The sequence below is a fragment of the Tachypleus tridentatus genome, chromosome 12 (assembly GCF_004210375.1).
Source record: "Tachypleus tridentatus isolate NWPU-2018 chromosome 12, ASM421037v1, whole genome shotgun sequence".
Lineage (NCBI taxonomy): Eukaryota > Metazoa > Arthropoda > Merostomata > Xiphosura > Limulidae > Tachypleus > Tachypleus tridentatus.
In genome coordinates this window covers 12392424-12407476 of record NC_134836.1, presented here as the reverse complement: position 1 = coordinate 12407476, position 15053 = coordinate 12392424, and the positions used below count along the sequence as shown (strand labels likewise).

General features: G+C 30.5%; 1 protein-coding gene across 7 annotated transcripts in view; it reads left to right on the top strand.

The window, feature by feature from the left end:
• Positions 1-13578, top strand: part of LOC143234728 (uncharacterized) — a 50288-nt gene extending 36710 nt beyond the window's left edge. For 2 of the 7 annotated variants that reach the window (XM_076472295.1, XM_076472290.1), the window contains one exon: positions 5873-7255. In XM_076472295.1, coding sequence (XP_076328410.1) covers positions 5873-5963 — 91 coding nt within the window. In that variant the 3' untranslated portion in view covers positions 5964-7255. Of the gene's footprint in view, positions 1-5872; positions 7256-7636; positions 7816-10096 lie in introns of those variants that run through there. The other 5 variants (XM_076472291.1, XM_076472292.1, XM_076472294.1 and 2 more) reach the window with 5 other exon arrangements.
• The last annotated feature ends 1475 nt before the right edge of the window (positions 13579-15053 follow it).

Below are 15053 nucleotides of genomic sequence, written 5' to 3'. Positions count from 1 at the left end.
ACTCCTAGTCTTTTGTCAAATTCTGCAAGTCTTCACTCTCCATCTTTATACCCAGGGGATTAACTTTCTGTTCTGCATGGATAATTCACTTCTTCTTGCTCATTCTGAACAGGAATCAGTCTATTACAATCATTAGTTCCTTGAGATTCCCGATCATGCCATCATCTTTCCCAGGTGGTTGTACCTTGCCTCATGTTCAAAGCTATTGAACTTGCCTCACACAACTCAGAGAGGTTTTTCACCAGCCTGTTTGTGGCCCTCAAATTGGCTAGGTTTTGAAGGCTGGTCATTGACTTATCCTCTCTCACTCCATATGCACACACTGCCTAGTTTATCATGGAGTTCTATCTTACTTTTTGCTAGGCCTTTTCTATGGGTCTTAGACTGATGCAATTGGCTATATCTCACACTCAACAAGAGATTCATATATTGGAATGCTCTCATCCTTAATTTCAGTTTGTCCATTGTGAAGTGGTGTACTGATTTTGCACTTTCCCTTGCAGACTAGCTTTGACTCCTAGTCTTTTGTCAAATTCTGCAAGTCTTCACTCTCCATCTTTATACCCAGGGGATTAACTTTCTGTTCTGCATGGATAATTCACTTCTTCTTGCTCATTCTGAACAGGAATCAGTCTATTACAATCATTAGTTCCTTCTTGAAGCTATTATAATGGGTTAGATAATCTACATGATTAAGTTCTACCCTTGTTTTACTTGGTTCCTTGTTTGTTTGAGTGTTTTCTTCAACACCCATCTCAGTCAGCCCCAACCTTATCCTCTTCAGCTTTCTTCTAGAGCACAGACTGTTTGCAACATCCTAATTGCTCCCTCACTTAAAGATTGTTTTAATCAGGTATAAAACATTGTAGTCAGTCATAAAACAGATATCTGGTTATAGGTTAAATACATCCACAACATCTTAAACACACAAGAATGTTTTAAAAAAATGTCTCTACAAACAATACCCATCTTTCTATGCTTTTACTACCATTGTTAAATTGGATGATTTTATGATAAGATAAATTCTATAAAATATACAACTTACCAAGAGTTGAATCAAATGTCTATTTATAGTGCTATATATATTTATTAATTTTGGCAAAGGTAAACTAAGTAACAGGCCTGTCTTCCTTGCAACAACTGAAGTTTCTGCATGAGTGTTATTGCTTTCTTCCCCCACAACTGTAATCAGCAGAATTATTAAATCATGAAATAAGTAATAAACAAGTTACAATATTAAGAGAACATTTAATATTTCCTTACCAATAAGGTTTGAGAACCATGTTAAGCCTTATAAGTGATCTTCATCTGAATGGACTATCAGATTGTGCAAACAGGTAAATACAACATTTAAGTTGGATTATACAATTTGTTTTCTCCTTTTTAATTACGTTCACAATGTAACAGTACAAAATGTTTAAGCCAGCCTGTTTTTATGTAAAGAGAACTGTAATAATGAAAACAAATACAAGTTATAAATCAACTTTATTTTGGAAACAAAAACAGTTTTATACCAGCATTTTGTAATTCAATAACAAAAACACCCAAACATACATTTTCAAATATATGGGAAAATGATAATCTCAAAGACTCAACAAATGTTATTTTATTGTAAGAGTGGCCTTTGTTGTTTTTGCTCAACCATACTAGCAATCTAGACCATTTGCTGCTTTATTTCATTACAGGGAATCTCATGCTACATTTATCGAACAGCGATCAATCAGAAAACATGCGACTCAAATTAAAATAGCTGTTTTTGACAGGAAAAGGATATGTGAAAAACCATTTCACAATTAAAGACTTGTATTTCTTAAACTAAAGAAAATACTATATAGTCATATCTTCACAAAATTTCTTTGCTTAACTATTAATGCTGAAATATTCTGACATTAACAAGAGATTCTATTTCATTACAAGCTTCTATCAAGTTGTTTTTCAAAGCTAGTACTCACCTTCTCCACTGCAGGCATTAAACATGTCATCAACAGACACTCTTATGCCTTCATTTAATACTGAAGTAAGTTGATTAGCTGAAATATAGTTACATGCATTACACCTGTAACAACAAATTACTTATCACAGTTTTAACACTGAAATTTATACGAGATATTATTACATCAGCATTAAAGACTCCAGTGCTACTGTAAATGACAACAGAAACAAAAGTACAGAATAATTTTCTTATCAAAACTACTTCAAAAACAAATACTTCCAAAAATCATGGTATGTTTGAAGTTAGTACCAAAATTAGTATCTAACAAGTCATTACAGAAGTTAATATTTTTCAGATGCTTAAAATAAAGCTACCTTGGTAAACGGATGCTAGAACTAGTTCTTTCAAATCTTTTTGACCATCAAGTTCACGTGCCATCTGGAATACACATTAAAAAGAAAAAAAAAAAAAGATTATATATATTATACACACATGCATGTGTGCGTGCATGTAAAAATGAAACCAAATATATCACTTGGATAAAATATTTACACAAGTCTTTGATGCTACCAAGACATGTAAACATCTCTTAGTTGTCAAGTGCATACTTGCATATCAAATTTATGTATGTAAAAATAATAGTTCTAACTTTAATTTAATAATTGTAATACAAAAATACTTTTACCTTATGACTGTCATTTTGTAACATTTGTGTTGTGAAGTTCACACATACATAAAAGAAAAATCATTTAAACTTTCATTTTTCTGCATTCTTTAAAGCTCCATGATTCTTTTTCCTTTGAAACACACACACAGGCATAACAAAAATAGCCTAACACTACATAGCATAAACAGTATACAAGTAAGAAAATCAGCACTACATAACAATGATGGAGCTATAATTTTCAAAGAGAAAAGTAAAATTAAAATTACTAGTTGGGGTACCCGCACATTGGACAAAAGTTATTTAAATTCACAATTGATGAAAAGGTTATCTTAAGAAATGAAAAGTTGTTTCCTTTATATATAATTTTTAAAAAAACCTAAAATGCCCATACACACAGCAAAACACAAAAAGTGAAACTAAGTTTACATGCAACTCCTCAAGGACCCAACAAACCTTCATGCCAAATTTGGTGAAAATCCATCAAGAGAGGAGAAATAGTGTTTAAAAAAACCTACAAAAAACACTCATAAAAACCTCAAACTACAAAACCTAAAATTTTTGTGCATTACCCCTCCATGGACCTAATGAACCTCCATACCAGTTTTGGTGAAAATCCATCCAAACCCTGTGAAGTATTTGCGTGGTAATAAAGCAGACAGTGTTATTACATTTATATAGATGGTGCCAGTACATTAGATCTGCATGTGAGTTATTCATGACATCATATCTGCACCCTTAGAATGGAGAAAAATAAGGTTTTCCATGATGGGAAACAAAGGCAAAATGAGAAAAATCATGACCACTATTGCAAATCTACATGCACAGAGGATAAAACATTTCACAAAGTTATGGGTTATACATCACGTAATAAAGCTTTTCCAGCATCATATAAGCAAGAATCCCATTACAGTATGCTACTTTTGTAATTTGGTAGCAAAGGATAAGAGTTTTAATTGTTTCACTTTATTTTTTTTTTTTTACGAGTAAGGATTTGTTATGGACTTACTCCAAAACACTGTTGTTTTTTGTTTATACACTTACATAGAGACAAAGACAAATGTTAAAGATTTCAAAATACATCAAAAGAGCATATTCAAAATAAACTACCACCACATATTGCACATATTCTCCATAAAACTATTAAATCCAGTTAATGTAGCATAAACCCCAGCAAATCAGTATTAACATTATAAAATCAAACTTTAAACAAATAATTCAGTTTAATGTTTCATATTCAGTAAAACATTGTAAATCTCATATTAGTAACAGATTAAATAAATTTTAGAAAAAGACATTTACAATTGTGAATATCACAGGTACATAAAATACATTAAACTTTCACAGTAACATTAAAGTAATTAATACTGATTTAGACAAGTGTGCTGATTCATTGGTTAGTATAACTTCTTGGAATCTAAAACATCCATGTTATTTAACATTTGCATAACACATCCAAAAAAACGTTTTTATATTTGTAAAAGAAAAAAAAATTATAGAATTCTATCATACCTCAGCAACATACTGAAATTCTTCCCTTGGAATCTGAAAAATCTGGGAAATGAGCTCTTGCTTTTCTGCCAAAGCTTCTGCAATTTGTTGATCTTTGAGATGTAACATTTCTAAATTAAACAAGATTAGTTAAACTGTTGAAATTAATTTAGTTCAAATTATGTTCACGACTTTTACTAAGCTGTTAGAGGTATATGCTGATATCTTGAAAATGTTTTAAACATTTTGTAAAAATTTTTAAAAACACTAATTGCTACCAAATTAGTTCTAATCCTCTTATCAATTTGGCAAAACATACGAATATATTATTACAAGATCAGACCAACTTTATGAACTAATAACAAGACAATCCTGACCACTACTGATAGTACAGCAAGATGGACATGAAACTTATGCACGAATATATATATATTTTTTTTTATAAATTAGTTTACTCTAGCAGCACAACATTATTGTACAAAATACAAGTAATACACTCAAGTATTGGACAAATAATATGGTGAAAAGTTAGTATTCAAAAGTACACTTATATAGGAAAAACTTAAATTTCAAAAAGAGGACTTTAAAACTTTTCGGTATACGTTTTTGTGATGCAAGTTTGTTTTTTGTTGTTTTTCTTCAATATCCTAAAAACATGACCATGGTTAAGTTAATAAAGCCAACAAGAAATAAAATAACCTGTACCTCCAATTTTATCACTATTCTGTTAAAGCTAATAGAGCTTCCAATTTTAGTAGAAAAATTTACTTTAGTCAATGTAACATTTACTTTCAAAGACACTAGCCAGTTGGTATACATTTTTTTTATGTCAGCTGATTTTATAACAGAATTTTCTCTCATTCCAAACTGCTCTTCCTACATGGCAGTACTGCCTTTCCCTTGGCCCTCATCAACCAGTTTTTAAATCTATACTATATTCTTTATGTTAATATTAGGCTGAAATCCAAGTTGAATCTTTCCATGCAAATGATGGAAAAAAAAACGAATTTAAAAAACTTAGTGGCAAGACTGTCCTTCTAATACTAGTGCTGCCAGCAAGATGAATAACAAAGTACATAAGGTTTGTACATTAACAATAACCCCTTCCTTTATACTGCATATGTTAATACATCCATAGCTTTTAAAAACCACCTACTAGTACATACATCATTCTAGTCAAGTCTGGGTAAAATCAATTTCATTTGGAAATTTTTCCAATTCATTTATTAATATTTAATTAATTTATAATGCTCAAAATAAACTATTTTAAAATACGATGAAAACAAATTATTTTTAATGCCAATTATGTAGTTAATCAGCAAGATCTATTGGTAATAAAAATACACAATGTTAATGTTTAAACATGAAAACAGTACCTGAATTCTAAATAAGGTAAACACACAGATAGTTTTCATTACGAAAAATCAACTGGATTTACTCTAAAAAAGCAGCAAAGATTGCCTAACTACACGTCTTTACTTTGCCTACAGTGTCTTATCAATTGGAAATGTTGTCTAGAAATACATCTGCCTAGAAAAAAAAAAAATTAACTGTGTGTTCATTGTTTGTACATGATTTTGTTGTTTTTAAATATAAATGAACTGGGGAAACATCATGCACACAGTAAAATGATTTATGAAATAAATGATCTACAAGGTAACAGTACCTATTGGAGTAAGTACAGGTTCTGCAACTTGAAGAACCACACTTTCGCTGACTTTAATCTCCGATGGTTCTATCAGCTGGGGTTTGACTGGAACATGAACAAATTTTACTCTTTCAAGATTCTGTTGTTCTTGGCTGTCTTCAACTGAGCTACAAGGTGAAGGAGCTTCTTTCTGTGGTGTGACTGATGAAGTACCCTTCTGTGGATGATTTTCTGTTGGTGGGAGTTTGGGACTAGATATTGCAGTGTTAGGAACACTATGTGAGCTGCTATCACTGTTTCTCCTGTGTCTGTGGATTCCACACCATTGCTTACTTCAGAATGTGAAGATTCTAATGATACAGGCATCCTAGGTTTATGACAAAGTTAATTTCTTATTAATTCTCTCAACACTGGCTTGGGCAATTTAACCAACCATGTGATCTCTTTGTAATCATTTAATATCATTATAGATTTAATACTTCTAATTTTCAAAATAGTGTGTATATCGTTGGCAATCTTTCAGATAATGTGTCTTTCATGTACAAAAAATAATTTTGAATGAAGTACTTTCAATAAATTAAAATAATGATTTCAATATATAGTCCATCAATATATAGGGTATTTGTTTTGAACAGTCCATGTGCAAAGTGATTTTCATGTTTAAATTAAAATAGTTTTTCATGTAAAAAATATCAAGTTTCACTTGTTTAATCTCTAAAACCTCCGAAATACATTTCAAATGTTTATTTTTAGTAAAATTTTACATTTTATCTGTTATTTTCTCTACCCTAACTATATATAAATTTAGTCAATATGACTGACCTCTTAACCCCCCTGCCAAATTGAAATAAGCCCCCAACTACTACCTGCACCATTATAAGTTGCATATCACTCTGGAAATGTGCAGTTCACATTGAACTACTGAATTGCATTACCAATGAGTTACTACAAGCTGTTTGCATGTGTAGCTTATAAAATTATTATTATTTATTTCACCTGATCTAAACTTAATGTAAAGAGAGAGATCCTTAATTCTATACTTTATTTTTATGATAATAAATAAAGAATAACCATGGAAAACAAGATATAAAGCACTTAGCAAATCATCTTTTCTCTTGCTGTCAACTGTCAATGAAACTAAACGCTCCCTTTAACACACACCACACCAATGGTAGTAATGCACTAAATAATTTTTATTTAATTCAGTAATGCACCAAAGAAAATAGACTAACAATATGCAAGAAGTAACCAATTTCCCCTTATAATTTTTCAGGTTTTCTAACTATGTAACAAGAGTTAGTACAAAATCATCCAAGCTGGTTTTTAACTTTCTCACAGGAATAAACAGCGTATTAAGTAAAATTGATGATTATTTATTCAGAAAATGTTATACAATACTTTATTTGATAAATGTTATACTAATTGGTATAACACAAATAAAATAAGCTCAGTAAAACTTTAAATATAAGACACTTAAATCTTTTGTCATGTACAGTAAAGGATACCCATTGCAATAGGGTTAAGTGAAATATGCATTGTACACAGGAATATTTCATTTCTTAAAGGTTTTCATGCTACTTAAAAAAGCATTATATATTTAATCTTCAAAAACAAGACTCATTTCCATTAACTATTTTAATCAAAGTACAGCAGTGATTATGTTTTTCTGCTAAAAGAAGAATCAATCAATAAAGTATCCTTAAAAATTAAATCTAAATAAATCAGTTTGATTAATATTTAGTAAATAATTTTACCTTAAACCTCAACTACTCTTTCTCTTTAAAAAAAAGAAGTTTTCTTTAATAACTGTTATAATGAAAGTTTAAAGTTTGGTGTTTATATGGTTCTAAAAATAATATCAAACTGCTAATTTTAAAGCTTACACTTTGTTTTTTGCCAGGGAATCTTCTGAAATATCTTCTGTTCTTTTAGACCACAATTTGGAGGAATCCTGGGCTTTGGCTGATTGGCCATGTCTCAGTTTGTGAGCTTCAGAGGCTTCTGTGATATACTTTAACCACCTATTACAAATAAATTTTATTAACAGTGAAGTAAAAGAAGGACCACATAAAGCTTTATGTAAGTAAATTTTACAGTATTTTATTAACACAACCTGATATAACAAGCAAAATACACATTTCATTGTACAAGTCCCTGGTTATGCCATAATTTGAAGTATTATGTTCAATCTTGGGGTCATTACCTTAGGAAAGACATTCAACTGTAGGAAAGAGTTTAGAGGAGGGTCACCAAAATGGTACTTGGGATGGAGAAGTTATTATATGAGGAGAGATTAAGATCCTTAATCTTAAGATTAAAGTCAGGAAAAGGAACTGATAATTGATGCATCAACATTTTTCATATTTGACAGCCCCAGTTACAGAACCAAGGGACAATTTTATATTTAGACAATGTAGAAACTGTGCATGTATGATGAATGTTAACATTTGCTTAAAGTTCACAAAATAATTTTTTTTTAATGGTACATCTAAATAATCACTAAAACCTTTAGAAATCGGACTGTACATTCTTTAGTTATATTACCTGGTATTCAAGATACAAAAATTACATCAAACTAAATGAAAAATGTTTAATTTTAATATAACATTTCAAAAGGCATAATATACATAAAATAACCTTAAATACTGAATAGTGGCCAGTGAAACTATATGAATTTACATTAACAACTATGTGTTTCGTTTTTATGTTTGTAAAGGTGAAAATAACCACACTTATAGCAGACAACATTATTCTGTACATCAACCATTTATCAGAACTTTAAAATTTTTTAATAGTTTCCTTTCAAGGGGAAATCATCTGTCAGCTACATATTTGTTGGTTAATAATAAGTCTATAACAGACATCAAGTAAAAACATGTTATAACAAGAAGAACTTATGTTTAAATATATTCTTTATTTACACTGCACATGCCAAAAAATAAAGATCAGTTCTTACAATTTTCTTTCTGAAGCTGATGTGGCCACAAACTAATAGATGGCATATTGTTCAGATGTAGGAACAAGAAAAAATCCTTTGCTATCTAAAATTTGACAAGTTATTATAACTAGTTCATATATCAAATATTACCATGCAATTTACAAGTACCATTTCTTGAAATACCTTTATTAATACAAGCAGAATTAAAGATACTTTGGTATATACTTCTAAATACAAAAATAATTTTAGTATGTTATAATAGCTATAAACAGGAATTATACAGCAATACAAAATGCTACTTCAGTGAAATTGTTTTACAGGAGATAATATACAAGAATACAGTATGCTATATTTATTAATATAAAATACTAAATGAAATATAACCTGTAGATTTACAGTAATATTATTTGAGAGAGTAAAATTCCTTTTGTTTTAAATCCTTACAAAAACACACTATAATAACTTTACGTAAGGTCAAGTACCAATTATTAGATAGGAACGTAGGTTGAATGTTACAATTTTGGAAAAACACGAGAATGCTTAATATATACATGAAACACATGAAGAGAACAAAAAGTTACATTTCAATTGGATCTTGTGATCTCCAAAACTATCAGAAATATAAACTTTACAATTAAACCTTTAAAACTCCTTATAATATATTTGGCTATATAATTACTGCTTTTCTTTAAATTTATTTTTTTCTGCCACATATTCAACTTATGGTAATAATTCAGCATTCCAAGTCCAGTGATAAATAATGGGCCTTTCTCAATTCTCCACTCCCTACAAACATTACTTTTAATCACTATAACTTGCACATTACATTTTCAACAGTTTTCAAATGGTCAATTAAGAAAAAGTAAACTCTCTACACATCTGTGATAAAAATATCTAAATAAGTTGTTTTTTGTTTTGAGTTTGAAGTTTATTTTACTTACAACTTTCACTAAGATCAGCAGTCAAATGCAAGAAAAACTGATTCCTTGTAACAATAAAGAAAAAACATGTTGGCTGACCAGCCCATTATTTTCAAAGCATATTTTTTCCAACAAATACTTGACTGTTTTTGTTTGTACATCTAACAATAACTGGAGTTTAACAAAATTTTTCTCACAGTTTCAAGAAAACTAGAAAACTTTTTTCAGAAGATAAAGATGGACAGTATTTTTTTAAATATATTAACTACGTGATAAAAAAAGTTGGAGCATTGAAGCTTATTGATACAGTTTCATTACAATCAATTTCTTTATAATATCTTCTCAATATGTTTTATTTCTTAAAATTTATTTCCCTTCATACAAATCTAAGAGCACAAGTTAACTACAATATAATTTTTGTCTCTAAATGATCTGCATATTTTATAAAAAGAAACACATTCAGCAAATATAACTTGCCTGTGGCCACGTTTCTTGTAAACAGGTTTTGTACACGAAGTATTGGGCTGTGTGTGACTTTGGTGTCTTCTCGGCCTGACATCAGATTGTTTTTATGGAACTTCAACAGCAACTTATTATCCTGTTTCTGGAGCAACACAAGAATGTCCTCAAGTAATACCACATGCATCTCAATAGTCTTTTGTTTGTGTAACCTCCAGGTCAATGGACCCTCCTCGATCAGCTTATGCTTCGTTAAGTCAAGGTGCTGAAAAGACAGATTTCACAAACAAAATAGTTTTTCAATTTAACGGTTAATAACCAAGAATAAACATTGGTTATTACTTCATGCATACATATTTCTTACTATTATCTATGACAGTTGTCTATCGTGTTTGCATTTAATTAATCAAACCTCCATAATTTATTTTATAAAATTATTTAAAAGTTGAATGCAAATTTTGATAATATCTGGTATTTTTTGTAAATTATTACAATATACATGCATATATATTATATATACTGAAAATTCTCCCAGATGTATTCTAGGTTTAAACAAGACCCACTTTCTTATTACTTACTTACAAATTCCTTGAATATTTTATTGGACAGAAAACTCAAAATGTTTAATACAACAGGTAAAAGTGCATATACACTCAGATTAACTGATTACTTGGGTCTTTATAACTAGAACTAATTTATGAAGTACTATTTATACACATACACAGAAAAACAAAACATTTTAGTACATTACAACTGCATTGTCTACATACTATTATCAAGTTTAATAAGTTCTACATTTTGTAATGTTGAGGTATTCCTTCCTTCCATAGAAAAAACAGCATAATGACTTATCTACTTTGAAGGTATACAACTACATACTTTGATCATGAAAATGCTTACGTGATAAGCTTGAACAATAGGTGCTTTAACTTTCTCAAAGGCACTTCATCAAAATTTAAATTATCTTCAGTTGTCAAATGTAGCCAAACCTGTAACTTATAAGTGCACAAAAAAAACAACTGATGGCAGAAAATATAAATCTTATTTTTGAAAAATTGGGGTGCTTGTATGTTGGTATACTGTAAATGTTGACAAATACCACATTTAGACCATTGGAAACGTTATACGTTTCAAAGAAAAATCACAACGTGAATTTTGCTTGGTCCCAAATCTTGAAGAAAAACTATGTATTTAATTTCCACATTTGTGATGGAAATTCAAACAAAAATATAACATTTGGTAAGGATAATATTTGTATGCTATTATGATTATTCTAGATCAGTTCTAATCAATGGAGTGGAATTCAAAGTGTGTTTTCTATTTACATATATACACAGTTAGAAAAATCTTCAAACTTTATTGATGAAGTAATGTCTGTTTTCAAAAATTAGTCCTCTGTTGTGTCAGTTAGAACTTTACTAACTTAATGCACTGAAATTTGGGATTAGATTCTCCACTGTGAACAGAGGTAGTGTATAGTCTGGCTTTGCACTGAAACAGTCGAATAGCTTGAAAGGTTTGGTGGTTATGGCATTCAACCTGCAATCTGGTGTTAATGGGACCACATCCTGACTCTTAATGCAATTGCCTTTTCAACTGTGGAGGCATTATAATGTGATGGTCAATTCCAATATTGGTAAAGAGTAGCTCTAAAGTAACTGTGTGAATTTCAACAGAAATATTAAAAAAAAATTGACAGCATCTATTTTCTGCATTGTGAGATCAAATTGGAAGATAAAAATTACTAAAATGTGCTTATAGTTTATTGCTAGATGTTTGCATTTAGAAGTGTAGAAACTAAAAGAAATTCAGTTATTCAGCTTACTATGGCAGAGTGGCTATTCATCATTTGAAGAAACATGTAAAGCATGCAATGGTATAAGAGTCATTAACTGGAAATTCTTGAACATTAACAAAGTTGGTCAAGTTAACCAAACTTTTATCTTTTGTTCATCAAGTCAACATATACATTTCTGGAGACAGCTTGAGGAACCATGTGACCCAGATGCTTGGATATGACTAATGGATGAATGTGATTCGGTCACAGGATAGTCAGCAGTTTGCTGTTATAGACTTGGTTCTGTCATTATGCTGAATAGCAGGATAACAATTCCTATAAGAATATTGGAGTAACTCTGATTTACTTAGTAATGCACCACCTATTTCTCTTTGGTAATTTATTGTTTTTAAGATAACCAGTAGTGTTGAGGCATAGCCCCTCCATTTTTCTGGGGTATTGCTGATGTTACTGATGTACATTCACTCTGAAATAAAACTTTCAATCTTGCTGCACATCTATAAAAAAACTAATAATATGCTAAATATTAAATCATATTAAATGCTTTGCACCAGTACTGAGAATGTTCATAAAGCTGTTGTGAATGACATTAAAAAAGCAGAGTACTTTCCATCTTCATAGACACAACACCTGATTGTGTCAGAAAAGATCAACTTTTAAGAATGTTGGTAAGTGGGAGAAACAGTTGAATCTCTACTAGATTTTGTATTGTGCTCTGATAAAAAAATAATAGGAATTCTCAGTTCACTGAAGAATCTTTCCTTTGACAGAATACAGCCATGTATGTAATGGCTGTTCTACTGTGTCTGGCCATTACTTCAGACTGTAGATTTTCAAGTGAGACCAGAGTAGAAGTGCAATATCTCCTGATTCTTAAAATGCTCAAATCATTTCAATTAAATTACACAATTCCTAAATCATATTAAATTATACAGGTATATGAACCACCATCCGTTGAGAAGAGCATACTCTCACCTCTGGGTGCTCGCATAGAAAAAGAGACAAGCAGGTATAACATCTACAGAACAAGTAGTATTTAACCTTTAGTTGAGATAGAGGATTAACACAGGTTTTCAACCTTCTTGTGTTCCGTTTATTATTTAGACCAATTATCTGCAGGTTACGTGAATGTAAAGCTAGGAAACGTACTTGAATGTACACAAATAAATATTTTTCCAGTTATGACAAGTTGAAATTAGCAGTTTTCCATTTTTGTTACACCTACATACATGCACATTATAACTAGTAATAATTGATTCAGTATGGTTAACAGGATTAGATCTAAAATTGAGTTTCTTTAGTCTCATGAAAATAAGTGCAATGAAGTAAATACTTTATTTTTAGACGAATATTTCGAAATTAAAATGTGAAAAAAATTTAGGGCCTGTGAAAGAACACAAATACAGAAAAAAAAAAAAAATAGAGAGTAGGTAGTTTCTTGGCCAAGCTGTCAGATATCGTCATATCGAACCATTACAATTTAGTTTTTAAGTCCAACTTCGACTTGCAATTTTTTGGAAGATTTTGAGGACTGGTGTGATATGTATTGAAACTTGTGAATATTCACGAAGGAACAAAGAGACATTTAATATATTTGGAGAGAGATTTCCATTCTTCCAACTAAAATATATAAATTCATTTTAAACTTAAAGCTGTACAGTGTGAACTTTTGTAATATTTGTAATGACTAACTTTTCTACTTAACAATTTTCAGAGCTTGACAAAAAGTGCACTCTCGAAAATGTTAATTTGTTTAAACTTATTTGATAAAAAATAGGTAAAACAATGTTTTTAGAATGCACTCAACGAGATGTGTTCAAATGGAAAAGTTATAATTCAATAATTTATAGCGTAGACCATGAATCAAACACTAGAAAGCTTTGATTGTTATCTTTAAAGAGTTGTATATTTTAGTCGTGTACTTGTAGTTCTTTGGTTATGCATATTATTATGCATAATGGAGCAATGAATCTCGAACTAGGTAACGAGAAGTCAAAATTTCTCCTTTAAAGTTCTCCCAGTCAGCTGTTTTCAACTGCATTGAATTTAAGATACTTTTTTGCCGATAATTATTGGGATCGCTAGGGTCTTTCTATGTTTAATTTGTACAACTAAATTATTGTTTTCAATGAAAGTATGCAAGAGATTTTCCATTAGCGTTTGTCATTCGACAGCTGAAGTCTACGCGATTTCCATTTTAATCTCTGAGAATTATTTTTTTCTTCGCCCTTCTCTTGGATGTTAATATAAAATGTTATTGTGGCACCAGAAAATAGATGTTTTTGAGTAGCCATCACAAGTAGTAAAGACAAACCTGTGTATAATGTGAGATGTTGTTGGATTTCGTGGTATCCTGGTGGATTATGCAGGACATATTGGTTTGTTTATCGCTGATTCTGATTGGTAGAAAGACTACATGATATTTCGACCAATTGTAGTCGTAGATTGCTCACTTGTGAACTGGAATCATTGTTTATTGAAGGCTTTATTTTGTTAATGTAAATATATTCTTTAATTTTCGTTGTTTTTCAAAGTTTGTCTCTGTCGATTATTCTAATTTTAGCCCAGTTTATTTTGAGTCCAGTTGATATAGTGGTTTCTGTAATGGCTAAATTTTGTATTTTCGTGAATCTTGTGCTTCGCCGTGTTCTTTTATTCGTGTACCGACTCGTCTTGCTGTTCCTTCAATGTATGTTTTGTTGCAGAAATATGAAATTTCACAGATAGCGTTTTTTTGGCTTTTTATCACTAGGATTCTGTTGGTAAGATATCTATAAGACATCTATATTGAATATCTTGGCTCACTTGATTTTTTTACCGAAATGTTGCATGTAGTAGAGGTACCGGTAGTATTCTTCTTTCTGTTGAGGTGTTCAGGGAAGTTTTGATGACAGTGAGGTGTAACCGTTCTTTTTAAAAGTCTGTGATCTTTTGGTTATTTATATTGATGGATGTCTTATCGCATATGCTTTCTGCTATTTTGTTTACGCAATTAGCTATTCCACATTTTACCGAGGTTATATGAAAAGACTAGAAGTTTAGGTAACTGTCATTGTAGGTGTGGTTTTTGTGTACAGTTGTGGTGATTTTCCTCTCTTGCCTATTGATGAGTATGTTAAGAAATGGTATGCTATTTTGTTGATCTATTTTCACGGTGAAATAGATGCTGTTATTTATAAAATTAAGACGTTCAAATAAATTT